The sequence below is a fragment of the Eubalaena glacialis genome, chromosome 16, assembly GCF_028564815.1.
Source record: "Eubalaena glacialis isolate mEubGla1 chromosome 16, mEubGla1.1.hap2.+ XY, whole genome shotgun sequence".
NCBI classification, from domain to species: Eukaryota; Metazoa; Chordata; class Mammalia; order Artiodactyla; family Balaenidae; genus Eubalaena; species Eubalaena glacialis.
Genome location: NC_083731.1, coordinates 10,602,944 through 10,629,990, shown reverse-complemented (window position 1 = coordinate 10,629,990; position 27,047 = coordinate 10,602,944). Strand labels below are relative to the sequence as shown.

Below are 27,047 nucleotides of genomic sequence, written 5' to 3'. Positions count from 1 at the left end.
TGTGGGTTTATTTCTGGGCTCTCTATTCTGTTCTGTTGATCCATATGTCTGTTTTTGTGCCAATACCACACCATTTTGATTACTGTAGCTTTTGTAGTAGTGTCTGAAGTCTGGGAGGGTTATGCCTCCTGCTTTGTTCTTTGTTCTTTTTCTTCAGGATTGCTTTGGCAATTCTCTGGGTCTTTTATGGTTCCATATAAATTTTAGGATTATTTGTTCTAGTTCTGTGAAAAATATCATGGGTAAATTGATAGGGATCCCATTAAATCTGTAGATTGCTTTGGGTAGTATGGCCATTTTAACAATATTAATTCTTCCAATTCAAGGTCATGGGATATCTTTCCATTTCTTTGATTCATCTTCAGTTTACTTTGTTAATGTTTTATAGTTCTCAGTGTATAAGTCTTTCACCTCCTTGGTCAGGTTTATTCCTAAGCATTTTATTTTGGGGAGTGTGATTTTTAAAAGATACTGTTTTTTTACATTCCCTTTCTGATATTTCATTGTTAGTGTAAAGAAATGCAACCGATTTCTGTATGTTAATCTTGTATCCTGCTTCCTTGCTGAATTCGTTTATCAGTTCTAGTAGTTTTTGTGTGGAGTCTTTAGGGTTTTCTATATATATAATAGTATCATGTCATCTGCATATAAGGACAGTTTTACCTCTTCCCTTCCAATTTGGATACGTTTTACTTCTTTTTCTTGTCTGATTGCTGTGGCTAGGACTTCCAATTCTATGTTGAATAGAAGAGGCGAGAGTGGGCATCCTTGTTTTATTCCAGATTTTAGTGGGAAGGCCTTAAGCTTTTCACCGTTGAGTACTATATTGGCTGTGGGTTTATCATAAATAGCTTTTATTATGTTGAGATATGTTCCATCTATACGCATTTTGGTAAGAGTTTTTATCATGAATGGATGTTGAATTTTGTCAAATGCCTTTTCTGTATCTATTGAGATGATCACGTGGTTTTTGTCTTTTTTTTATGTGGTGTATCACATTGATTGATTTGCATATGTTGAACCATTCTTGTGAACTTGGGATGAATCCCAAGTAACCAGTACTTTTCATTTGTTCTTATCCTCAAGGGAAAGTACAAAAAGCTTAATGTACCATCTTTTTTTGAAGTTAATTTGGTGACTGTCTAGGGAGAGATGAGAGGATATTGAATTTCTGTAAATTACTGAATGAATGGAAGGAGGAGGAAAATGATCAGTAGAGCCAGGAATCTGGTTGGTTGGTTTGTTTTCCCCCTAAAGTCGTGCTCCCCAATGTGGAAGCCACTAGCCATGTGTGCCTATTTGAATTAAAATTAAATTAAAAACTCAGTTTCTCAGTCACATTTCAATGTCAGTGTCAGTATAGTCACTACCCACACTTGCAGTGCTCCATAGCCACTACTGTACTGTGGTCAGTGGCTACTGTATTGGGTAACAGAAAGAACCTTTCCATCATCGCTGTTGTATTTCAATCAAGCTTTGTTGGACAGTGCTGTTTTGGAGTGATGTGTGTGTAGGAGAGATCTAAGCTTTTGCTTTAAAGCCAGAATCATACCTTGTATGAATAATATTATTATTTTTTTGGTAAATACAGTATTCATATCTTTATTCCTTTACCTTCAGGTGTTACTTGGATCTTGACTATTTCAGAAGTCCTGAGTATAGCTAATGATGAACTGGTTTGATCTTTAAGCAGTGTATTCAGGTTATTTTCAGAGAGTGCTGACTTAACATTGGTAAGAATCGGAAGAAGTTTTAAAAAATAAAAGAATAAAAATTTCCTGTAATCCCGCAATAACCACTTTTAACATTTTAATATATTCCTTTCCAAGTGTATATGTGTGTATGTTTATATATATCCATACTTGTAGTGTATATATCCTACATAATTAGAGTCATATTGGAAATGTCATTTGAATTTTACTTTTTAAAATTTCATATTATGTTGTGACTATTTCGTCTCTTTATTCACTAGTCTTTGAAAGCACATTTAAAATTTCTATTATAGTGAATTTAAAATATATGCAAAATAACTGCTCTTAAAAACACCATCAAGAATATTATAAAACAGTATAACAAATGGCAGAACATATTCAGAGATACATGTCCAATAAAGGACTTGAATGTATAATGTATAAATAATTCTTACAACTCAAAAATGAGCCAAACAACCAAATTAAAAAAAATAGAAGATTTGGCGTAGACTCTTTTTCAAAGAAGTTATGTGAATGGCAAATAAGTCCATGAAAAGATGTTTAACATCATTAATCATTAGAAAAATACAAACTAAAATCACAGTGCTACACCACCACACACCTGGTAGAAAAATGTACACCAAGTGGTGAGTAGAAAAATAAATGTGGTATATGCATACGGTGGAATACTATTTAGCAATAAAAAGAAATGCAGTACTGATGCGTGCATCTACATGCATAAACCTAAAAAGAAAATCATGCTGAGAGAAAGAAACCAGTTAGAGAAGACTATATAATGTACAGTTTCATTTATTTGTAATTTCTAGGAAGGATGGAAGTATAAAAGACAGAAAAAAGATCAGCGATTGCCTCGGTGCAGGTGTTGACATCACAGAATTACACCTTTATACAGTCTATGTCCAAAACTATAAACCAGTAATTATTTTAAATGCATTAGTCTCTTAAATTATGTAGAAAACAAAACAAAGTTAAGATGATACTAGCTTTCATTTTAATAATTTTTAAAATGCATTAGACCCTTAAAGCATATAGAGAACAAAAAGTGGAGTTACAAGCTATTGTTATAATAATACTAGCTTTTATGATTGTCCATGTATTTGTCTTTACTGAGATACTTATTTCTTCATGTGGTTTCTTACTACTGTCTAGTGTCCTTTCATTCCACCCTGCTGGACTTTCTTTAGCATTTTTTGCAGGGCAGGTCTAGTTGTCACAAACACCTTCTGCTTTTGTTTATCTGGGAAGGTGTTAACTTCTGCCTCACTTATTTATTTATTTTTTAAAAATTTATTTATTTATTTATTTATTTTTGGCTGTGTTGGGTCTTCGTTTCTGTGTGAGGGCTTTCTCTAGTTGCGGCAAGTGGGGGCCACTCTTCATCGCGGTGCACGGGCCTCTCACTATCGCGCCCTCTCTTGTTGCAGAGCACAGGCTCCAGACACGCAGGCTCAGTAGTTGTGGCTCACGGGCCTAGTTGCTCTGCGGCATGTGGGATCTTCCCAGACCAGGGCTCGAACCCGTGTCCCCTGCATTGGCAGGCAGATTCTCAACCACTGCGCCACCAGGGAAGCCCCTGCCTCACTTTTGAAGGACGTTTTTGCTGGATTTAGGATTCTTGGTTGACGGTTTTTTTTCTTTTAGCACTTTGAATATATCAGCCCACTGCCTCTGGCCTGCAGAGTTTCTGATGAGAAATCTGCTGATAATCTTATTTGTACTTGAAAATTCGTTCCTCTCGTTCAAGATTCTGTCTTCAGCTTTTGAAGGTTTGACTGTGTGCCTTGGTGTGGGTCTTTGAGTTCATCTTATCTGGAGTTTGTTGAGCTTTTTGAATGTTTATGTTCATGTTTATCATCAAATTTGGGAAGTTTTTGGTTGTTATTTCTTCAAATATTCTCTTTGCCCCTTTCTCTTTCTCCTTCTAGGACTTTCATGATGTATACGTTGGTCTACTTGATGGTATCGCCACAGGACCCTTAGGCTCTGTTCACTTTACTTTGATCTTTTTTCTTTCTGTTCTTCAGACTTGATAATTCTGTTGTCCTGTCTTCATGTTGACTGATTTTTTCCTTCTGTCTGCTCAGATCTGCCTTTGAATTACTCTAGTGAGTTTTTCATTTCAATTATTGTGCTTTTCAGCTCCAGAATTTCATTTCTTTTTAGGTTTTCTGTCTTTTTATTGATATTTTTATTTTGTTTACACATTGTTTTCTTGACTTTCTCCACATGTTCCTTTAGTTCATTTAGCATCTTTAAGATAGTTGTTTTAAAGTCTTTGTCTAAAATATCTGCAATTAGGTCTTTTTCAGGGATATGCTCTGTTGATTTTTCTTTTTTTTCCTTTGAGTAGGCCATACTTTCTTGTTTATTTGTATGACTTCCGATTTTTTGGTTGAACACTGGACATTTCAATCCAATGATGTGGTAACTTTGGAAATCAGATTCTCCTCCTTCCTCAGGGTTTAGTGGTTTATGTTATTGTCGTTGTTTATCATTTTTGTTTCTCTGATTATCGTAGGCTGCCTCCGTGCCAATGATCAGCCTGAGGTGTAAACGTAAGGTGTTCTCTGGTCTTTTCCTAGACTTTCCATGGGCATGTGCAGTCACTTTCCAATTCTCCTTGTATATGCAGTTGTTTTTGAATGTCTTAGCCTTTAAGGCCTAGCTCCTGAAAGGGGGGGAGAAAAATGAAGGAGGGGGCGGTTAGGGAAGCACTAGACCCTTAAATCTCCTGGAAGTCGCTCCAGTCAGAGGAGGAGGGGCTTGCAGCAGTGAGGGAGGTGCAGTAGCTGGCTGCCTGCCTTTCTGTCTGCACCTCTGTGATCAGAAGCAGCAGTCAGCAGTCAGAGCACAGATCCTTAGTATTTGGAGGACAGGGTTCTCTTCTGCCCACCCTGGCTTCCACAAGCTGTGTGCAGGCTGCTCCAGTGAACACACCCACAGTTGCGCCCAGGAGGCTGGGGGTGGGGGATGGGGAGCTGCTGCTGTGCTAAAGCTGAAGTTGACCACAGGTTAGCACAGTTACCCCCAAGCCTTCCTCTGAAGGTTCCACAAGAGTTATATCAGACAGATTCTGCCAGTGTGACTGTTGTCTGGGTGGGGAGAGAGATTCTTGGTGCTTCCTATTCTGTCATCTTCCTAGAATCCTCCTCCTCTTTTATTACTGTTGAACTCATTACCCTTTAGAACTTGGAAAAAAGTTAGATTCATAAAATATGTCAGCCAGAAGTTCAGTTATGTAGATAATTGTGCATGTATTACCTATATAACAAACAATTATTTTAATTTTGGTACATTTATTTTCTATTGAACTTATCTTTTATCTAGTAGGCCAGTTTACCGTAAAGTTGCTACCACCAGAGACCTATAACGTTTAACAAAATATACTGGTCTTTTTCGACAAAGCGTAATCTTGTTTAGGCAAAAGTGAATCGAACCTATTTTTGCTTATTTGCTGAAGAGGTCCCTGACACCAGAGCTGGTGTAAAGTGGTTGGCTCTTCACATTTTGGCTTCACAGTCATGTTTTCATTATTGCCTGGGGAATGGAGTCCAAAGTCAGCCTCCGGGTGTGGCTGCATGTTGCTGTGTCATGGGTGTGCTCATGTACTGTTCTGCTTCCAAACCCAGTAGCCTGCAGCACTTCCTTTGTGCTGCTTGTTTTGGCTGCTGGTCTTATTTTCCCAATTTCTCCATGGGTTTTACGCTTTCATCATTTATGACTTGGAAAAAACTTTAATAATATGTACCCATAGTATTTGGATAGTAAAAAGATAGTGTATTTTAGAAAAAGAGAACAGTTAATGTCAGAAACAATAGCAATTTTTCTTTGACTGTAAATGAAGTGAATTAAGTTTTTACATAAATACATACTGTCAAAAAAAAAATACATACTGTCTTAGCATGGAGTTATTTTTCTTTGTAATCATTCTTTTCCTAAACACTTTTATTGACAGAAATGAATCATTAAAAGTTGTGTTAAACAATTGCTCATGTTATTTGAAGCTAAAATTATTTTGTTGGCATTGTGGTTTGGTATAATAATTTGTTTCACTAACTGCTAATGATTGGAGGAAAATCTAGTAAAGAAAAAAATTTAGTTTCTTTCAGTAATCTTTCATTTAGTTTTGGTCAAAATGCCTGTTTTCCTTAGATCCAAATGTTGTTCACTGGTCAGGATTCACCTTTCTGATCTTCGACCCTCCTCTTACTTTACTCTGGTTCAGGTCCACCTCTGCCATTGTAATAACTTTTTACTTGATTTCAAAAAGGGCAATCATATAACCTCCTGAATCACTTGGGTGCTTTTGTGTACAAGTAACAGAAACCCTTATTCAAACCGACACATCTTTGTTGAACAGGAGGCTCAGAGAACGGAAAGGACAAGGCTCAGGACGTGCATCTGCTGATGTCGCTTCTCTGTAGTTCCTTAGCCTTGCTTTCTTCTGTGCTTTGTCAGAAGGCTGTGATAGCAGGATAGCTGTAGAAGTTTCAGGAGTCAAATCCAGATTGTGTCTGTCTCTAAGAAGTGAGGAAATCTCTCCCAAGTGTTACCCAACCAGCTACTCTCAGTTCTCATTGACCAGAGAGAACTCATCCCATTCCTAAACCAGTCACTGCAAAGGGAATTGGATTATCGTGTTTGTCTGGGACTGATTTTCTGGTGTGAAATAGATGTTGAGGGATCAACTAAAGTGACCACTACATTTTCTAATAATAACTCCCTGCCTTCCTTTGTATGGGATGTAATATTGGGTTGGCGAAAAAGTTTGTTCGGGTTTTTCCATAAGAGCTTATGGAAAAACCTGAGTGAACTTTTTGGCCAACCCAGTATTTATTTTGCTTGTCCTGTTCTGCTGGCTAGAACTACCACTATAGTTTCATGTTTAAGGGCACAGGCTTTTGTTCCATAGACTTGGATTTCTCCCTGGTTTTGCTGATCCCTAGCTACTATTTTAGGGTAAATTATCTTGCCTCTCTTGGACTTAGTTTCCTCACCTGTAATGTGGAGATAATAGCGGTTCTTAAAGAGTGTTTGTCAGTGTCAAATGAGATATAAAATACTTAACATGATACTCATTAACTTTTAGCTGTCCCTCCCTAATTTTCTTTTTCTAAAATCTCTGATGACAAAGATTCTATTTCAAGGGTAGTGGCAATGATATATACTCGTTTTATTCCTGAGTAACTCGAATGCCTTGAGTGTTTCAACGTCAATGGGTACGTTAGCTATTGGTTTGAAATCTTTCTTCTTACATTAAATATGTAGCCTTCCATTCCTTACTGAATAAGAAAGTCAGATACGGATATTAAATATAATCACATCTTTTAAAATTACCTATTGATCATTATAAGAATTGAGTTAGAAAATTTAGAGAATTTAGCAGGGAACAAAATGATTAAAAAAATATCCTGCCCCCATAGAGCTTACATTTAAGTAGAAGGTAGACAGACAAAACAGATGTAGTAATACATCAAATGATGATAAATACTTTGGTGAAAAACAAAACAGAGAAGGGATATAGAACATCCTGGGGTGGATGGTGGGCTAGTTGTAGTTTTACTTTGGATTGCAGGGAAGTGGATGGCAGGATGGATTAGCAGGATGGGAAGATTCACATTAGAGCAAAGACCTGAAGGAGGAAAGGAGTGAGTCATGTGAATATCTGGAGGAAGGACCTTCTAATCAGAGGAGACAGCTAATGTAAAAAGCACCTGAGGTCAAGTATGTCGGCCTGTTTGAGAAATGGCAAGGAGGCAAATGCAATTTGAGAGGAGGGAGGAAGCCATAGAGTAGTAGAGATGGAGTTGTGTTAGGTGGTCTTCTAGGAATGGGGAGCCCTTGCAGGGTCTTGAGCAAAGCAGAGCTTGATGTGACATATGTAATAACAAGATCATTGTGCCTGCATTGCTGTAAATGCCTCAAAAGGGGTAACAGTGGAAGCTGGGAGACCAGTTGGGAGCAGAGGTCCTGGGCCTCCCCTGGGATACCCCACATTAACAAGTCAGGAAGATCAGGCAGATCCAGCAAAGGAGACTGAGAAGGAACGGCAGAGGAGATAGATGGAAAAGTAGGCGGAGGTGTGGAGTTCAGAGAACCAAGAGAAGAAAAGAGTGTTCAACTGAAATATGTCACATACGAGAATGACTGTTGACCATTGAATTTCTCAATGTGGAGGTCATAGGAGACCTTGACAAGCAGTTTTCAGGAATGTTGAGTGGGATGTGGTCGTTAAAGTTGAATTGATGAGGGTTCAAGAAAACATGGGAAGAGAGAAATTGGAGACTGCAAGTACTGGCAACTCTTAGGGTTTCTATATTTATGTACATATAGTTAATGTATTATTTAGATTCTACAGAAAATGGACCATTCTCTTTGAAAGAGTGTCTTTTTTTTTTTTTTTTTTCTTTTTACATACCATTATGTTGTCCACATTTCTCTGTATTGGTTATTGAAAAAGTGGTTTTCCAGGACTGTGCAACATTAGTACTTTAAAAAAATTAACATACAATGGAAAATCTTGCTCATATAGGATTGATAAATCTGCGAATTAATTTGCATTAGGCTATGTGATATTGGTGGTCCCTGGCAGTGCGGAGTGCGATGGTGCACCCCACGTCTATTCAACACTGTAGATGTGTACACAGAATTCTGTGTAGCTTCTTTTATTTATGGCAGTCCTTCTATTCAGTCATTCAGGCTAGGAAAATTGTATCATCTTTGGTTCTTTAGGCTCCTTCATCTGGCACTGAAATGTCACAGTATTTGGTGTGGTGCAGTGGGACCAGCACCGAGTAAGGTGTCAGGAGTCAGGATTTTGGTCCCAGCACCACTACTAAGTATCAAGGTGGTAAAGTCTTTGTGCAAAATGCTTCAACTTTTGACTTCAGTTTCCTCCTCTGAGAAATGGCAGTGTTGGATTGGATGAGTCCTCCTGAAATCTTTTTCAGCTCTGATCCTAATTGGATTGCATGAGGCTGACCCTTTTACTTTCTGGTTTCTACTTAAACCCTCTATTTTCTCTCTTGATATTTGAGCAGAGGTTAAAGACTTAGGAAATGGAACACCTTCACTATGGCCTGTGATAATACTGATGAAAAGACTTCAGTCTGAAAGGTTTTTAAAAATGTAGCGTTCACTTTGGTGGAGGATTACTTTGGGTGTGTGGAGTCAGTGTACAGCCACCACTTTGAGCTCCTACTGAGCAGAACATATAGATTATCTAGTGTCTTGACTGGCTACATAGCCTGTCATCAGTTTAACTCTTTTAGTCACAGTAGCATAATGGGAAAGTACAGTCACTTGAATTGCAGTCATTGTGTCTACATTTGTATAGTATTTTCTTTCCTCATCTGGCTTCCTGATAAAATGGAGAATCAATTTTTTACTGATTTTTACCTGACAGATGCAATTATCTGTGTTTGTTTGTTTTTTTCCCTGCTGTTAAAAAAGAATGTTGTTTCCTGGTTTTAGATTTATAATTCATTCACCCATTATTAAGTTTTCAGTTAGATGATAAAAGTTTAAGATTTTGAAATATGATCATAATCAATGAAATATAACTGGGGAAAGAAACATAGAAAAAAATAGCCATGTGAAAGTAATTCCCAAGGAAGAGCAAGTACTGTTGGACAGTGCATATTGACTCTTTTACTTAAGTATTTCTGAATTTAAAAGGACATATCAAATTAACACATTTATACCATCTGTGACAACAAATGACAACTTTTATATCATACTTGTTTCATTTATGTTCTCAGATAAGCTACTTCATTATGACAATGAAATTGATGTTCTGATAACTAAGTATGTAATTAACAACAGTACTTTGGGTGTATGCTCACGAACATACATAGCTATACTATGCTTCTGGAAATATCTACTTTCATTTAAGCAAATAAGTCCCCTAAAAGCACCAAGAGGGAAGAAAATGTCAATTCAATCATCATCCTTTACACTAGCCTTACTTTTTAATATCTCTGTTACAATATTTTCAGTTACTTAATATGACTGTGTCTTGGACGATTTAGAAACCTATCTGAGACTAAGCGCAAAATATTGATTAAGTGGATGTCATATTTATACACTTTTTGCTAAATATTACATTTTAAAATATTTTTCTTTCTTTTTTTTTTCTTTTTTTAATTCTACTATAAGAGGTGAATGGAAGACTGAATACCCTCATTATTGAAGGAGAATTTCTCTGTTCCCTGCAATGATTCCAAAAGCTCTTGCACACTTCATCAGTATTATTGTAATTCTTTGGCTGCAGGATATTTGGCAGCTGTTGCACCCCACTGGCAAATCCTATTCATACTTCTTTCCCATTCACCCATTGCCATTGGAGAATTGATTTCTCTCTCCTCTACTCTAACCTTTCCCAATTCATTTTGGATTGTTCAATGTGAAACATTTTAATTTCATATCATACAGCTATTCAGCTCACAATCCCTTTTTTAACCTGTCACCAGGGTAACAGCATAGCATGCTTTCTTTAGGCCATCAAGTTTTTATTTCACATGCTTAATATTGCATTAAATGTTTGTATTTTGTTTAACCCCCCTTAAATACTTTGAACTCTGGATATGTTTTATAGGATAATGAAATCCTTGATTTTGGAATTGAAACTAAATCAACACTATCACTGCATTCATAATAAAGTGTCAAATGATTAATTTACATAATTCAAAAATTAGTATTAAAAATCCAAGTGAGCTGATCTGTGTAAGGCAATTTGCTGTAGGTAATGGAGGAATATTTGTATATTTTTGTTCAGCCTTGTTTCAAAAAAAGCTTTAAAGGTGGTTTAGAGAGATTCTGAGTTAAGTAAATGCAAGAGTAATGGAACTGGTGCAAATGGAGAAATATATCTTTTGAAGACATTACATGATTTTTCAGTAAAATGTTTTTTTCTGTGTGTGTATTATATATTAGTGAACGTTGAAAATGCATTATGTTTACATCTTGATTCTTTGATTTGAATAGATTTGAATTTCTACTTACAGAGCTACCTTTTCATCTTTATCCCAAATAATAGTTTCAGTAAAATTTGTTCTGTGAATAAATTTTATGAAATTTGGAATATTCTGAGAAATATAAAGAAATGTGTAAGAAAAGGAAAGGCAGAGACTAGTAACCCATGTTGTTTGAAAACATTGTTATTTTTAAAAGATGTTAGCCTAGTAGCTATTTAAGTATCCTTATATTCCATTATTACAATCACTGAAGTTTTCACATTAATCTGTAGGATAAACTCTGAATTAAGCTGCCTATTTTTTTCTTTTAAACCACTTTTTTAGTTTACTTTTTTAAAAAGTTTTTTATGATTTAGTGCTCTTTGGGATTTCTATTTTCTCACGGTGTGTCAGACTAATTTCATACCTTGAATGTTCATATGTAACTAACAGCCCTGAATCTAGATAACATTGGTTTAGATGACCAATATCCTGATCATCTACTTTACAAAGGTCACTTTCTGTCATTAGAGTAATTTCCTGAATATGTATTTTAATGATAACTTTCTACCTTTAGAATTAGAGTTATTAGATTGTTCCAAAGATAACAAATAGTACTCCTTGTGATAAGATGCTTGGGCTTAGAGTAATAATAAAACAGTTTCTGCCCTTTAGGAAGCTTAAAATAGAATGAGATATGTAGACATTAAACAGATAATTATCAACTCTGAAAACGGCTAGAGGAAAAGTCCAGATTGTCCTGGTGAGGGGACGAGAATATCATTTGCAGGTGTGCCACATTATCTAAATGGCCCATTTTCAATAAAAAAATTACAAGACATGTAAAGAAACATGCAAGTATGTCTCATTCACAGGATAAAAAGTCAATAGAAACTGCCTGAGAGGGGCCCAAATGTTGTACTTATTATACAGTGATCTTTAATAACCTGTTAAAAATATGTTGAAAGGACTGAAGGAAATCCGATATGAAGAATTAAGGGAAAGTAGGGCAACCATATCTCACTAAATAGAAAATATCAATAAAAGAGAGAAGTGATTTTTTTAAAAAAGCAAATAAAAATTCTAGAGATGAAAGTACAGTGCCCACAGTGAAAAAATGCACTGAGGAACTCAACAGTAGATTTGAGTGGCAGAAGAAGCAATCAGCAAATTTGAAGTCATATCAATTGAGATTATCCAGTGTGAGGAACAGAAAGAAAACTGAAGAAAAATGAACAGAGCCTCAGACATCTTTAGGACACCATCAGATATACCAACATGCATGCTGAGAGTCCCAGAAGCAGAAGAGAAGAAAGATAAAGGAGCAGAAAGAATATTTAAAGAAAGCGTGACTGAAAACATCCCAAATTTGATGAAAAACATTAATCTGCACATTCAAGACGCTTAATAAGCTCCAAGGTAGAATAAGCTCAAAGATATCTACACCTACACACAGCATAGTCAAACTGTCAAAAACCAAAAAGAATCTTAAAAGCAGCATGAGAAAAATGGCTCATCATGTAAACGGGATCCTTAATAAGGTTAAGAGCTCCCATTCTCTTCTGGACATCACCAGGTTGTCCAGAAGAGAATGGGATGGTATATATAAAGTGCTGAAGAATTAAAATAAAAAAGGAATGTCAACAAAGAACGCTATATCCAGCAAAACTATCTTTTAAACATGAAGGAGACATTAAGACATTCTGAACAAAACCCAAGAGAATCCAATGCTACCAGACCTATCCAACAAGAAATATGAAAGGAAGTTCTTCAGGGTGAAATGAAAGGACATTAAACAGAAACTGTTAAATACATGTGAATTAAAAAGAGCACTGGTTACCAAGTGACAAAAAACAAGATTAATCATTAAAAACAAAAATGAAAACCCTCCAAAAAAAAGCACTGGTTAAAGATTACTACATCAGTAAATATAAAAGACAATATAAATGTATTTTTAGTTTGTAATATCTTTTTGTTTGATTCCTGATTTAAAAGACAACTGCATAATGCAATAATTATAATTCTAAGTTGATAGGCGCACAATATGTACAGATATAATTTGTATGACAACAGGAAGACAAACGGTAAGGAAAACAAAGCTGTATCAGAGCAAATTTTCTATATGCTTTTGCAATTAAGTTAGCATTAATCCAAACTATGGTGGTTAAATATAAGGTGCTAATTGTAATCCCTAAGGTAACCACTTAGAAAATAGCTTTTGAAAATAGTATATGAACCATCAAGGGAATTAAATTGGTACACTAGGAAATATCTATTTAAATAAAAGAAGGCAGTAATGGAGGAATAGAAGAACAAAAAAGATATGAGATAGAAAGCAAAAAGTAAAAGTAAAAGCAAAAAATAAATCCTGCTTAATTTAATGTATCAATAAATAGAATAAGCACTCCAGTCAAGGGCAGATATTGGTATAGGGGATAAAAAACAAGATCGATAGCTGATTCACTTTGTTATAAAGCAGAAACTAACACACCATTGTAAAGCAATTATACTCCAATAAAGATGCTAAAAAAAAAAAAGATCAAATTATATGCTTTCTACAATAGATATACTTTGACTCAAAGACACAGTAACTGAAGGTAAAAGGAGAGAGTTATCAGACATACTATGTTTGTAATACTAGTATAATTATTATTAGTAATACTAATATCAGTCAACATAATTTTAAGAAAAAAATTGTTACTGGAGACAGAGGGATATTTTATAATGATAAAACAATCAATCCTTGAGAAAGCTATAATGATTTTGAGCATATATGTTACCCAATAATGCAATCCCCAAATACATGAAGCAAAACTGAGACAACTGAAAGGAGAAATTAACGATTCAACAATAATAGTTGGAGATTTTAATACTACACTTTCAATAATGGATAGAACAACTAGACACGATCAACAAGGAAGTAGAAGACTTGTACAACACTATAAACCAAATAGATGTAATAGTTATCTATTTAGAACAATACATTCAACTGGAGAACATGCAACTTCTCAAGTGCAGGGGTAACATTTTCCAAGGTAAACCATGTCATATGCTAGGCCATAGAACAAGCCTTGATAAATTCAATGAGATTGAAATCTTACAAAGTATGTTCTCCAACCACAGTTGAATGAAATTAGAAATCAACAAAAAAGGAAATTTGGGAAATTCACAAATTTGTGGAAATTAAATAATTCACTCCTAAATAACTAATAGAATGAAGAAGAAATCACAAAGAAATTATAAAATACTTTGAAATGAATTAAAACAAGATCAGAACATTCAAAAACTTATGGGATGCATCTAAAGCAGTGGTTAGAGGGAAATTTAGAGCTGTAAACACATATTAAAAAAGAAGATCTCATATCAGTCACCTCATCTTCCACTTTAGGAAAATAGGAAAAGAAGAGCAAACTAAACCCAAAGCAAGCAGAGGGAAGAAAATACTAAAGATCAGAGAGGAAATAAATGAAATAGAGAATAGAACAACAATAGAGGAGATCAGTAAAAGCAGAATTTGGTCCTTGGGAAGATCAGCAGAAATGACAAACTTTTAGGTAGACTGGCCAAGAGAGAAAGAGACTCAAGTAGCTAAAATCAGTAATGAAATAGGGATTATACATACAGACCTTACAGAAATTAAAAGGATTATAAGGAAATAATGTGAACAATTGCATGCCAACTTAGATAAAATGGAGAAATTTGTAGAAAGATGCACGCTACTGACACTAACTCAAGAGGAAATAGAAAATCTGAATAGACCTGAAAGAGATTGAATTAGTCATCACAAAACTTCCCAGAAAGAAGAACCCAGGACTAGATGGCTTCACTGGTGAATTCAGTGAAGTATTTAGAAAGAAATTAATTAATACTAATCTTTCACAAACTCTTCCAAAAATAGAAAAGAAGGATGAAATTTGCAGTTCATTCTCCAAGGCCAGTATTACCATGATACCAAATCCAGATAAAGATGTTAAAAGAAAGCTGAAGACCAATATCCCTCATATATATTAATGCAAAAAATCCTCAACAAAATACTAGCAAACTAAATTCGTGAATATATAAAATGATTATATACCATAACCAAGTGAGTTTTATCCTAGTATACACAGTTGGTTTAACATCCAAAAATCAGTCAATGTGATAAATCATGTTAATAGAGTAAAGGGGAAAAATCACAGGATTATCTCAATACAGGAAAAATGTTTGGCAAAATCCAGCAGCCTTTCATGATAAAAACGCTCAACCAGGGACTTCCCTGGTGGTGCAGTGGTTAAGAATCCACCTGCCAATGCAGGGGACACAGGTTCGAGCCCCGGTCTGGGAAGATCCCACGTGCCGCGGAGCAACAAAGCCCGTGCGTCACAACTACTGAGCCTGCGCTCTAGAGCCCGCAAGCCACAACTACTGAGCCCACGTGCCACAACTACTGAAGCCCGTGTGCCTAGAGCCCATGCTCCGCAGCAAGAGAAGCTACCGCAATGAGAAGCCTGTGCACCGCAACGAAGAGTAGCCCCCGCTCGCCACAACTAGAGAGAAAGCCTGTATGCAACAACGAAGACCCAATGCAGCCAAAATAAATAAATAAATAAATAAATCTAGTAAAAAAAAAAAACCAAAACACTCAAAACCAATTAGGAATAGAAGAGAACTTCCTCAACCCTAATGAAGGCCATCTACGAAAAATCCACAGCTAACATCATATTTAGTGGTATACAACTGAATGTTTTTTCTGCTAAGGTCAGGAATAAGACAAGGAAGTTTGCTGTTACTTTTTTCAACATTGTACTAGAGTTCCTAGCTTGGGCAGTTTGGCAAGAAGAATTAAAGGTATCAAGATGGGGAAGAAGTAAAACTATCTCTGTTTGCAGGTGACATGATCTTGTATGTAGAAAATCTTAAGGAATTCACAAAAAAACCTATTAGAACTAATAAATGACTTTTGCAAGGTTGTGGAATATAAGAATGATATGTAAATATCAATTTAATTTTTATGCAATAGCGGTGTTACAAACCAAAAATAAAATTAACAAAACAATTTTATTTTACAAAAACACCAAAAAGAATACAGTACTTAAGCACAAATTTTTTTAAAAAGAAGTGTAAGACTTGTGTACCGAAAACTACAAAACAATGGTTGACATAAAGACAGTTTAAATAAATGGGTTAGCATCCCACATTCACAGATCAGAGGACCTAATATTAATGACATACAGATTTGATGCAATCCCTATTAAACCCCAGCTGTGTTTTTCTGCAGAAATAATCATATTCCAAAATTTGTACGAAAATGCAAGAGATTCAGCATAACCAAAACAATCTCGAAAAAGAAGAACAAAGCTGGGGGACTCATACTTCCCGATTTCAAAACTTAGTACAAAGTTACAGTAATCAAGACAGTGTGGTACTGGCATAGGAATAGTAGATGTGTTGATTAATGGAATAGAACTAAGAGTCCAGAAATAAATTGTTAACAGTATGATCAGTTAATTTCAACAAGTGTTATGAAGACAATCCAATGGGTAAAGAATAATTGTTTTCAATAAATGCTGCTGGGGTATATCTCCATGTCAAAAATTGAAGTTGGATCCCTCCCTACACTGTGCACAAAAATGAACTTTAAAAAAAAGCATGAAACTAAGAGCTAAACTACAAAACTCTTAGAAGGAAACATAGGAGTTAATCTTTGTTACTTTTGGTTAGTCAGTGATTTCTTTTGTAAGAGCCAAATGCATAAGCAACAAAAGAAAAAAAATAGATAAATTGTATTTCATCAAAATTAAGAGCTTTTGTGTTTTAAAGGACAGCATCAAGTAAGTGAAAAGACAGCCTACAGAATGGAGGAAAATACTTGCAAATCATATATTTGATAAGAGATTTTTGTCTAGAATATATAAAGAATTCTTATAACTCAGTAATAAAAAAGACAACCCAATTAAAAAATGGGCAAAGGAATGAATAGAAATTTTTCCAGCAAAGATATACAAATGGTCAACAAGCCCATGAAAAGATGCTCAGCATCACTAGTTATTAGGGAAATGCAAATCAAAATCAAAATGAGATACCACTTTCCATACACTAGGCTGACTATAATCAAAAAGACAATAACAAAGTGTTGCTGATGATGTGGAGAAATTGGGACACTTATACATTCCTGGTGGAAATTTATGAGTAAAATGATGCAAACCTGGAAATAATTTGGCAGTTTCTCAAAATGTAAGACAGCATCACATGACCCAGCTATTCCACTCTCAGCTGTATATACCCGAGGGAGATTAACCCATATGTCCACACAAATGTTGTATACAAATGTTCATAGTGGGCATTTTTCATAAGAAGCAGGCAGTGGAAACAACCCTAATGTCCATGAAGTGATTAATAGATATATAATGTTAAATGAAATGTGGTGTATTTATAGAATGGAATATTATTCAGTAATAAAAATAAATGAGATACTTCATGCAACATGAGTGAAATTTGAAAACACTATGCTAAATGAAATAAGACAGGCACAAGAGACTACAAATTTTATGATTCATTATATATGAAATGTCTAGAATAAGCAAAGTGTAGAAATAGAGTGTACATTAGTAGCTGCATAGGGCTGCATAGGCCAGAGGGGGAAATGTGAAATGACTGCTAATGGGTCCAAAGTTTCCTTTTGGGGTTATGAAAATGTTTTAAAATTGGTTGTGGTGATGGATACACAACTCTGTGAATATACTAGAAACCAATGCATTGTACACTTCAGGTGAGTTCAATTTATGATGTGTGAATTTTATGTCTAAAGCTGTTTACAGTTTTAAAAAATTATTATATATTTTATATTTAAGAATTTATTTTCCTGATGGTGTAATAGAAGTTCAAATTTTAGGAATTAAAATGAGACATCATTGTATCTTTCTTCTAGCATGATGGCGTTTTCTTTAAGAATATTTCTTCTGTAATTACAAAAGACATGGAACCTTAAATGCATAATACTAAATGAAAAGAAGCCAATCTGAAAAGGCTACGTTCCGTATGATTCTAGCTGTACAACATTCTGGAAAAGGCAAAACTGTGGAGACAGTAAAGATCAGTGGTTGTCAGGGATTTGGCGGGGGTGAGGACGGGAGGTTGAATAGGTAGAGCATGGGATTTTTTAGGGCAGTGAAACTATTCTGTATGATACTTTAATGGTAGATACATGTCCTTATACATTTGTTCAGACCCTAGAATGTACAACACAAACAGTGATCCCTGTGGACATTAGTTAATAATAATAATGTATCAGCTTTGGTTCATCAGTTGTAACAGATGTACTGCACTAATGCAGGATGTTAATTAACAGGGATACTGTGTCAGGGGTGGGGTGAGTGAGGGTATGTTTAGGAAAATCTTTGTACTTCCTGCTGAAGTTTTCTGAAAACCTTAAACTGCTGTAAAAGATTAAAAATTAATTTTTTAATTAAAAATTCTCCTGAAGGTAAGATTTTTTAAGAAAATTAATAAGCAAGCCACAGAGGGGGAGAACATATTAATAATACATAAATCTGACAAAGGCTTTCTATCTGAAGTAAAGAACTCCTGCAAATCAGTAATAATAAGGCCAACATCCTAATACAAAATGGGCAAAAACTTGAATACAAGTGGCCAATAAGCACTAACGTGTAGGTGTTCAACATTATTAGTCCTAAGGGAAATGCATATTAAACTATGAAGAGATGTGGTTTCTCAGCCCCCAGTCTGGCTAGAAGTAGAAAGACTAACACCAGCAAATGGTGGCAAGGCTGTGGAGCAAACTCCATTGCTGATGGGAGTATAAGTATGTTTTAATACTTTGGAAAACAGTTTGGCAGTTTTTGTAAAAGTAAACATACGTTCACCGTAGAATTTCCACTCTTAGATTTTTTACCCACAAGAAATGAAAACGTAAGTCCTCAAAAAAGACTTGTACAAAGAATGTTTATAGCAGCTTTGTTCATAAGAGTCACAAACTGGAAACAACCCAAATGCCCATCAACAAAAGGGTGAACGCATTTTAGTATGCTTGTATTATACAGTAGAGTACTACTACGCAATCGGAAAAGAATGAATGATTCAACTTGAATGAACCTCAGAAGAATTATAGTGGGCAAAAACCACACACGAGAGTGCATATTTTTGAAGTTTGTTTATGTGACGCTATTGTTGAACTGTTGTGGGGAAGATAAATGATGGAACTTAAGGTTTTTGAATTTCACTGTATGTAAATTGTATATTAATGTTGAATAACAAGTTGTTGAAATAATAGAGGCGGACTTCAGATATTATTGCACCAAATTATGATAATGATGATAGTGTCTCTTATTTAGCCTTTATGTGCCAAGCAGCAGTCTAACCATTTTATACCTTTTATTTCATTTAATCAACATGTGAATTAAGTATTCTTATTGTCTTTGTCTTACTGATAAGGAAACTGAGGCACAAGGAGTATAGTAACTTGTAAAGGTCATGTAGCTTTTGTGGTCAGTGATCCATCAGTCAGACACTAGGGCCTGCAGGGGTGATGGTTAATCACCACCATCATTGCCTTTCTTCACTAGTTGTGCCCAAAGTTCAAATTGAGAACCATAAACCCTTATTGGTGGAAGAAGAAAATAGGGTTTGCATAATATTAAAATGTGTTTAAGATTATAAGTCATACTATCCATTTCTAGATTCAGGTGTCATTTGTGTAATGCTAAGACTCCAGACTTGGTAAAAGTTCTAGCTTTGAAGAGGTTCTCTGAAAATGCTGCTTTTATCTTTCTTCTGCAGTGATGAACTTTAATGTTGGAGTGTTGTAAGTTCTCACATAATAAGGCTTAGATTTTTGTTTGGTTTGGCAGTAGACTTCTGTTTAAAATTCTTTTAATCTGTTCATTCCATGCTTTGTATATTCATTTTGATAGCTGTTGGCTTTGTGAAGAATTTTATGTGAATTTATCACACTAATAAAACTGTTCCTCCATCCCAACTTGCTAAAAGTGGGTTTTTCAGCAAATTGTTGAATTTTTGTCTTCTTTGGGTTTTTTTTTTTTTTCTGGAGGAAATAAGACGCAATTCATATGCTAGATCTAAAGTTTCATTAAAATTGCTTATGCCCTGTCTCAGGCATTTTAAGTGGGCCATCTGTCTAAACATCTCTCTCCTTTTTTTTCTGATCATTTCCTCGACTTATTCATGAGCCATGGGAGGGCTCCTTTGTAGTCTCCATGTAGCTGGTTCTGTCTACCCCCACTGAATACATCTATGTGCTTGCATAACATATCTTTTCACCGTGCTGGAAATTCTCTGAACTTGGTGCAGATGAATGGCCCACTTTTCTGAAGGCCTTTTTCTTCCTGCAAAGATTTGTATGCAGAAGCTGACCTCTGCAGCCGTGGAATGCAGCATATTATTCTTGATCATTTTACAGACCACCCACTGTGAAAGTTATGATGAAGGATTGCTTAATGATTCTTTGACCACTAACATTGTTTTAACTCAGTATTTCACTCCTAAATAGGTAATGGCACAAATGTAAACCAGCATTTCTGAGTGTCTGATACTATGGTTTTGAGATGCTTATAATCCTTGATAACTAAAGATGCTGTTAGTTATGTTTACACAAAATCTGCTTTAACAAATGACATGCAATAGCAACATACTTAAGTTAGTATTCCTTGCACCTTTTTGAGTAAAGTATTCCAATAAGTTTAAATGTATTAGCATTAACAGTTGTGACAATCAGCTGACAGCTTTTTACCATAAAATGTAGAAAAATTTAGTTTAATTGAGCATATTCATTTTGGCTGACTGATGATAATCAAAGTGGACAGGTCTGGGTAAGAGCTGTTATTTGATTTGCTTTGTGAGTAGCTGTTTATGTGAATTCCTTTTTACTGGTTTGTTTGTTTGTTTTTGAAGTAGTAGCTTAAATGGTATCAGCTTTCCAGTTAACTAATAAGTCACATAGATGAAATTTTTGATCAGATGTCAGCCTCTTTCACTAGACAGACAGACACTTCAGTAGAGGGGGCTCTTTTCTGTATATCATTACTACAGTGAGTTGAGTAAAGCTCCAAGACTCCCGCCCCTCCCCCCACTTCAGAGAGTTGTTCATAAAATCTTCTTTGAGACTGTTTTGGATTTAGTGAAGAAATATAATTCTTTTTTAAAATTTAAAATATAACTTTAGGTAATTATTATCATTATAGACATGTTTGTGCTGGTGGAGTTAATTTCATTGTTTCGAAGTAGTTCTTGTTAATCTGGTTTCAATAATTTTGCAGAAATAGAGCACATATACTTTCAGGTTGATATGTATTATTATCTTTATAGTTATAGTTTATTTCTATTTTAGAGCTTATTGATATTTATATTGGGCATATATGCCCAACCCCATCCATTTTATTCAAAAACAAAACAAAACAAACTACTTTCAAACTTATGTAAAGCCAGAAGGAATCTTAGCAAACTTTGTTTGTAGAAGAGTGAACTCATATAAAGAGATTCCACAGTTTGTCCCTCTTTTCTTGGTGTCTCAAGGTCTTGCTTTCACAGAGAAGCCTCTTTCTGTATGGTTAGAAAAGTGCTGCTTCAGGAGTTGTATGCTCAGAAGCAGCAGCAGCTTTCCCCTGTTACCTCACCAACTCTGCTCTGATCCTTATTTTACAGGTGTGGAAATTTTGGTTCAAAAGGATTGAATGAGCTCCTGGTACAATGCTAGTAAGAGAACGGGCTGAGATTAGACCTAAGCATTTCAACTCAGAAGAGCCTATGCTCTCTCTACAGGTCCTCTTGGGGCAGGTTCTAAAACATATGAAACAGATGTGGATCAAAATAAAACAGTGGAAAAATAAATAGTAGTTAGGTTCCAAAGAGTGGCGACTACATCTCGCCACCATCTGTAAGATTGCTTTCTGTGGGAAAATGTGTTCTGCTTTCGAACAGGATGTCAGGATCAACAACTTCCCAAGAAGCCTCTTGGGAAATTGGGCTCCACATTTACTTGAAAGACTTATTGGGCCACTGAATTGTGAAAAGTATTAAGCGTATACTAGAGGTTAAGTAGAAGGGAGATCACTGAAGTTTGTACTATAATTAGGTGAGGAAGATAAATATTCTTTTTGAAAAATCTGTTAGTTTGAGAAGCAGAGGGAAGGAATTTAAAGTTTCCTTAATGGGATTTCAGTTATGGGGGAAAACGAGTATAGGCCTAGAGTTGGGACTAATCATCATAATAAAAATGAACACTTATATGCATTATTTAATTTTATCCTCAATACATCACTATGATGCAGACGCTATTATATCTTAATGTTATACATAAGGAAACAGACTTTTGCTCAAGGTCAGAGCTGATTAATGACAGAGCTGGGTTTTCTACCAACTTCGGCAAGTCACTCGCGCCTGAGTTTGTAACCACTGTGCTTGGTTCTCCAGCTCATGTCAGCTTGGCTCAGTTTGGTTTGTGAAGGAATTTCAGGCCTTGGCCCAACTAGATATACAAGTCAGAGAATAATCAGAAATAAAATTAAATGCAAAGAGTGGGGACTTATTCTTTAAGAAACTTGAATGATAGGTTGATTAATTAAGGTTTAACCTGATGTAAAATAGAAAACCATGGAACAGTCTTGAGCAGGAGAGTGATCTAATTATCGAGAATAGCAGAGTCCAGAAAGCCAGGCTGCACAGTAATCTAGCTGTGAGGTTGTTTCTGTCATCGCAGTACTCCTGAGAGGATGGGGTGTTAACCTCATTTGAAGTTGAACCAGGTGAGAGTAGTGAGGTCATCCACACCGTCCCAGGCCGCCCGGGGGAGCCTGGGAGCTCAAGGCTCGCTCTCCTTCAGTGGCTCACGCCGTGTCCCTGGGGAGACACGGCGTCTCCTGTGAGGGGCTTGGCACCTAGTGGATGCTCCACTGCTTCTTTCCCACTTTCCCCCTCAGCCCTTTCTCCCCAGCCTGTGCTGAGGCTTGAGGATATAAAATAAGGCATGATCTTGGGCTTTTAGGAGCTCACAGGCCAATGGGGGAGACAAACATGAACAAACAGATGCCCTGTGGACAAGATGCCAACAGAGGCCACGCTGGATCGCAGAGTCACCCCCCTCCTTTCCCTCCTCTCCGCCCCATGTGCCTTCTCTCTCTCTCTCCCCGCTCCTCCTCTCCCTCCTCTCTCCTCCCCTGTTGTTCTTTCAAGCTCTCATGCGTGAAGCTCTGTCCTCTGAAACAATCCTCTTCAGATTGCCAAAAAAGAATCTTCCAGGCCTACAGTGTGCATTAGTCTTGATTTGTTTATGCATTTTTTTAAACTTTAATTTTTATCGGTGTAGTATTAAAAACATTTTCTTCATCTTCAGAAAATAATTCAGTAAGTAGTGTGCTGAATACAAATATTCACCTAAATTTATTAATCATCCTCCATTAGACATCGTGACTAGAGGTGATTTGATTGTAATCATAATTTTTTTTTTGACTATGACTTTTTTTTTTTATTGACTACACAGAGACTCCTTTGAAATTCAGGGGAGTGTTAAATTAAAACGTAGCCTGCAACATTTTTTTAGAACTAAGAATTAAGCCAGAGTCTTGATACTACATGTTTAGTGCTTAGTCAATATTACTTCACAACTATAAATAATGTAAATATGCCATACTTAAATTAGGTTAATTCAGAAATCATTAAAATTTTGTTACTTTAAAAATTTGGGGGCTTCCCTGGTGGTGCAGTGGTTGAGAATCTGTCTGCCAATGCAGGGGACACGGGTTCGAGCTCTGGTCTGGGAAGATCCCACATGCCGCGGAGCAACTGGGCCCGTGAGCCACAACTACTGAGCCTGCGCGTCTGGAGCCTGTGCTCCGCAACAAGAGAGGCCGCGATAGTGAGAGGCCCGCGCACCGCGATGAAGGGTGGCCCCTGCTTGCTGCAACTGGAGAAAGCCCTCGCACAGAAACAAAGACCCAACACAGCCAAAAATAAAAAATAAAAAAAAAACAAAAAAAGAAAAATTTGGGAGAAACATTTGTATTCCAAAAATGTTTTTTGTCTCTGGCTGCTTGTCCCCATTTTTCTGGAGCATGTAATATTGATCATTCACAAGAAAAGACCTGTGTGTTAAGACTAGCATCACTGATGTTGTTTTCTCACCCAGACAAACAAACAAACAAGAAACTGAAACAAAACAGTTTGGGCACAAGGAAACTTTTGGAGGTGATGGATATGTTTATTATCTTGATTGTGGTGATGGTAACATGAGTGAATAAATATGTCCAAATGCATCAAATTGTATACATGTGCAGTTTTTTGCATACGAATTATAACTCAACCTGGAAAAAAAAAGATTAGCATTGTAAGGTTTTAAAAACAGTCTTGAACAATGACCAAATATTGAAAAGAAATTAACATTGCTTAAAGAAGGTTAATTTTTGAAGGACTGTCAAAATTAAGCAGCTCAATTTCATAGACGAGGTGATGGTACCACAATTATTTCAGAATGACTGCTGTTGTCTTTGGAGTGTCTCTGTGTGTGTATGTGTGTGTGTTCTTTTTTGTTTTTAATTTCTCTAGTTTCTATCTTAAAGCTTTTTTCCAAGGATAGAACCTTGTGAAATAAAATGTTCTGAAATGCAGGGTTTGGTGGTTTTACTCTGTACACTTAATGTCAAAGGAAAATCAGTTTACTGAGAGAGAATAATGTAAAATTATTAACTCTTTTTCTTTTCTTTCTACTTCAGAGTGCCTATTGTAAAACCACAAATGGCCAACTGGGAGCTCTCAATAAAACTGCATGATGAAGTTTATAATGTCGTAGCATCCAACAGTGGGCCAACATTCTCTGTGAGTTTTATTTTTTTTATTTTTGATAATCTTGAAATTACCTGTGAATATTTAAAACAATTTTTAACACGTTCCATGAGTCTCATCTTTTGAATCTACGACATAGCTATGTATCTGTTTCATCTTCTTTAGGAAGCTGAATGTAAATGGAAATTTTTGTGTCTTATGTTAAAGAGGAAATGTATTCCCAGACTTAGCCACATTCTAAACCCACTTCCTGACACCTGGTTTTTCTTTTGTTATTGAGAAGTAATACTTTTGCCTTTGTTATAGAGAAGAGCATCTTTAATGATAATTCCAAATGTATGATAGCTGTGTTTCTTTTAAAACAAGTAATCTGAAGCCTCATATAACATTTTCTTGAGATTTCTTGTTGTGAGACATTCTTTAGGCTAAATTTACCTGACAGTGACATTCCTTTTGTTTAGAAGAACTTAAACCCCTTGGATAGTATCCATGACAGAACTGCTTTAGTTTAAGATTGATCTTCTGTGTTATGAATGACATGTTTAAATTCTGTGGCTTAAGATTGCCAGAAAAATACCATGAAGAGTTACTGTTATTTATTTATTTATTTATTCATTCATTCATTCATTCATTCATGCATGCCAGCCACACGTCTTGTGGGATATTAGTTCCCCGCAGGGATTGAACCCGGGCCCCAGCAGTGAAAGTGCCAAGTCCTAACCACTGGACCGCCAGGGAATTCCCAAGAGTTACTATTATAACGGGTCCTTTTTTTTTTTAAATTTTATTTATTTATTTATTTACTGGCTGTGTTGGGTCTTCGTTTCTGTGCGAGGGCTTCCTCTAGTTGCGGCAAGCGGGGGCCACTCTTCATCGCGGTGCGCGGGCCTCTCACTATCGCGGCCTCTCTTGTTGCGGAGCACAGGCTCCAGATGCGCAGGCTCAGTAGTTGTGGCACACGGGCTTAGTTGCTCCGCGGCATGTGGGATCTTCCCAGACCAGGGCTCGAACCTGTGTCCCCTGCATTGGCAGGCAGATTCTCAACCACTGCGCCACCAGGGAAGCCCCTAACGGGTCCTTTTTTACTTTCAGCCTGAACCCACAGAAGCTGCTATATAGTTATATAGTTAGTATAATGAATATTATATGTTCATTATATATAGTATATAAGTTAGTATAATGAATATTAATCTACATTTCTCCTCTCATGGCCAAGTTGCATTGAGATGTCATTTTATTGGGGGGAAAATGACTTTTCATCAAAAGATTTAAACAGGATATGAAAATCAAAATAATATAATTTCATTGAAACAACACCCAGAGAGGCTTGAAGTATACGGCAGATTCTTGATCCCAGGTAGAAAATACTGCATCAAGAATTAATGAGAATTCATTTATTCAGCAAATACTTATTACATGCCTAATGTGTGCTAGGTAAGTATGAGGCTGTTACACTGGAGAAGGTGACATTCTATGTGATCGTCAGAGTCACAAGTAAATGAGATTAATTCCTGAATTAAGGGTGGTCTCCTTGGTTGTCTTTAAATTTTGTGATTCCTTCTGTATGCCAAAATTGCTAAAGCATTTGTTACTAAAAGATATTTCCCTCAACTGTCTTAAAATGAAAACTATGATAAACAATGGTCTTATGATATAGTTTGTATGAATTTATGTGATTCTTTATGTTCCTCCTTTCTATCTGATTATTTTAAAAAATAGCTTTGTAAGTGGACACTTAACTGTACATCAGGTTGAGTAACAAATTACATGAATTGAATAGTAAAAAATATTATAGTGTAGCATTTTCCTCAGGGAAGGTTAACTCTACAAAAATGTAGACTTTAGCATAATTTTCAGTTCTGTACTGAGTCACCACTGAAGTGTTATTCTTAATCTGATACTCTGATACAATGTTTCTCTAAGCAGTGCCTTGCCTTAATAAGAAAACTGCCCAGATTACTTCTTAGAGCTGTTATTTCGTTGTGCTTGTTTCAGATTCTGTGTTGGAAAGCTAGAGACCATTGGCTTGACAGCTCAAATGGTGTCTTTTGAATTTTTCCTGTAGAATTACCCCCTGTTTTACTTTTTAGCTCATGAAGAAAGTAGGTTTATTTAAAAAAACACTTCAAAATTAATGCATTAAGAATTTCCCTGGAAAATATCCACCTTGATATATAGTATCAAAAACTACTTCCTGTATGTATTGGCTTAGCTACTATCAGAAGCATCAAACCTAATAAAAATGGAGTATTACTGATAGTATATCCCTTTTTCCTAACTGTATTTGGACTGAGCTTCATTTGACATCAGTATTATGAAAGGAGACAAGCTGAATAGTGTCACCCTCTGCCACATCAACAGAAAATTAATCAGCCTGGAGGTGACAGTCCAGGTTAATGACCCAAGAGGTAGTACATATTTGTTTACCTCACGGTAATGTGTTCACGTTTTCTAAAGTTCTTTTATTAAAAATTATAAGGTGTTTCAAATGAGGAAAATATAGCAAATGTACAAATCTGCTATATAGGTCTCCTATTACAACAGAAAAACACCCCTAGATACAGCTAAATCTCTTCTTTACATCATCCCATCT

At 35.9% G+C, this 27,047-nt stretch overlaps 1 protein-coding gene across 3 annotated transcripts in view; it reads left to right on the top strand.

Annotated features, from left to right (window-relative positions):
- Window positions 1–27,047, top strand: part of PCCA (propionyl-CoA carboxylase subunit alpha) — a 370,033-nt gene that overhangs the window by 214,417 nt on the left and 128,569 nt on the right. For all 3 annotated transcript variants that reach the window (XM_061170561.1, XM_061170560.1, XM_061170559.1), the window contains one exon: window positions 24,385–24,487. In XM_061170561.1, coding sequence (XP_061026544.1) covers window positions 24,385–24,487 — 103 coding nt within the window. The remainder of the gene's footprint in view (window positions 1–24,384; window positions 24,488–27,047) is intronic.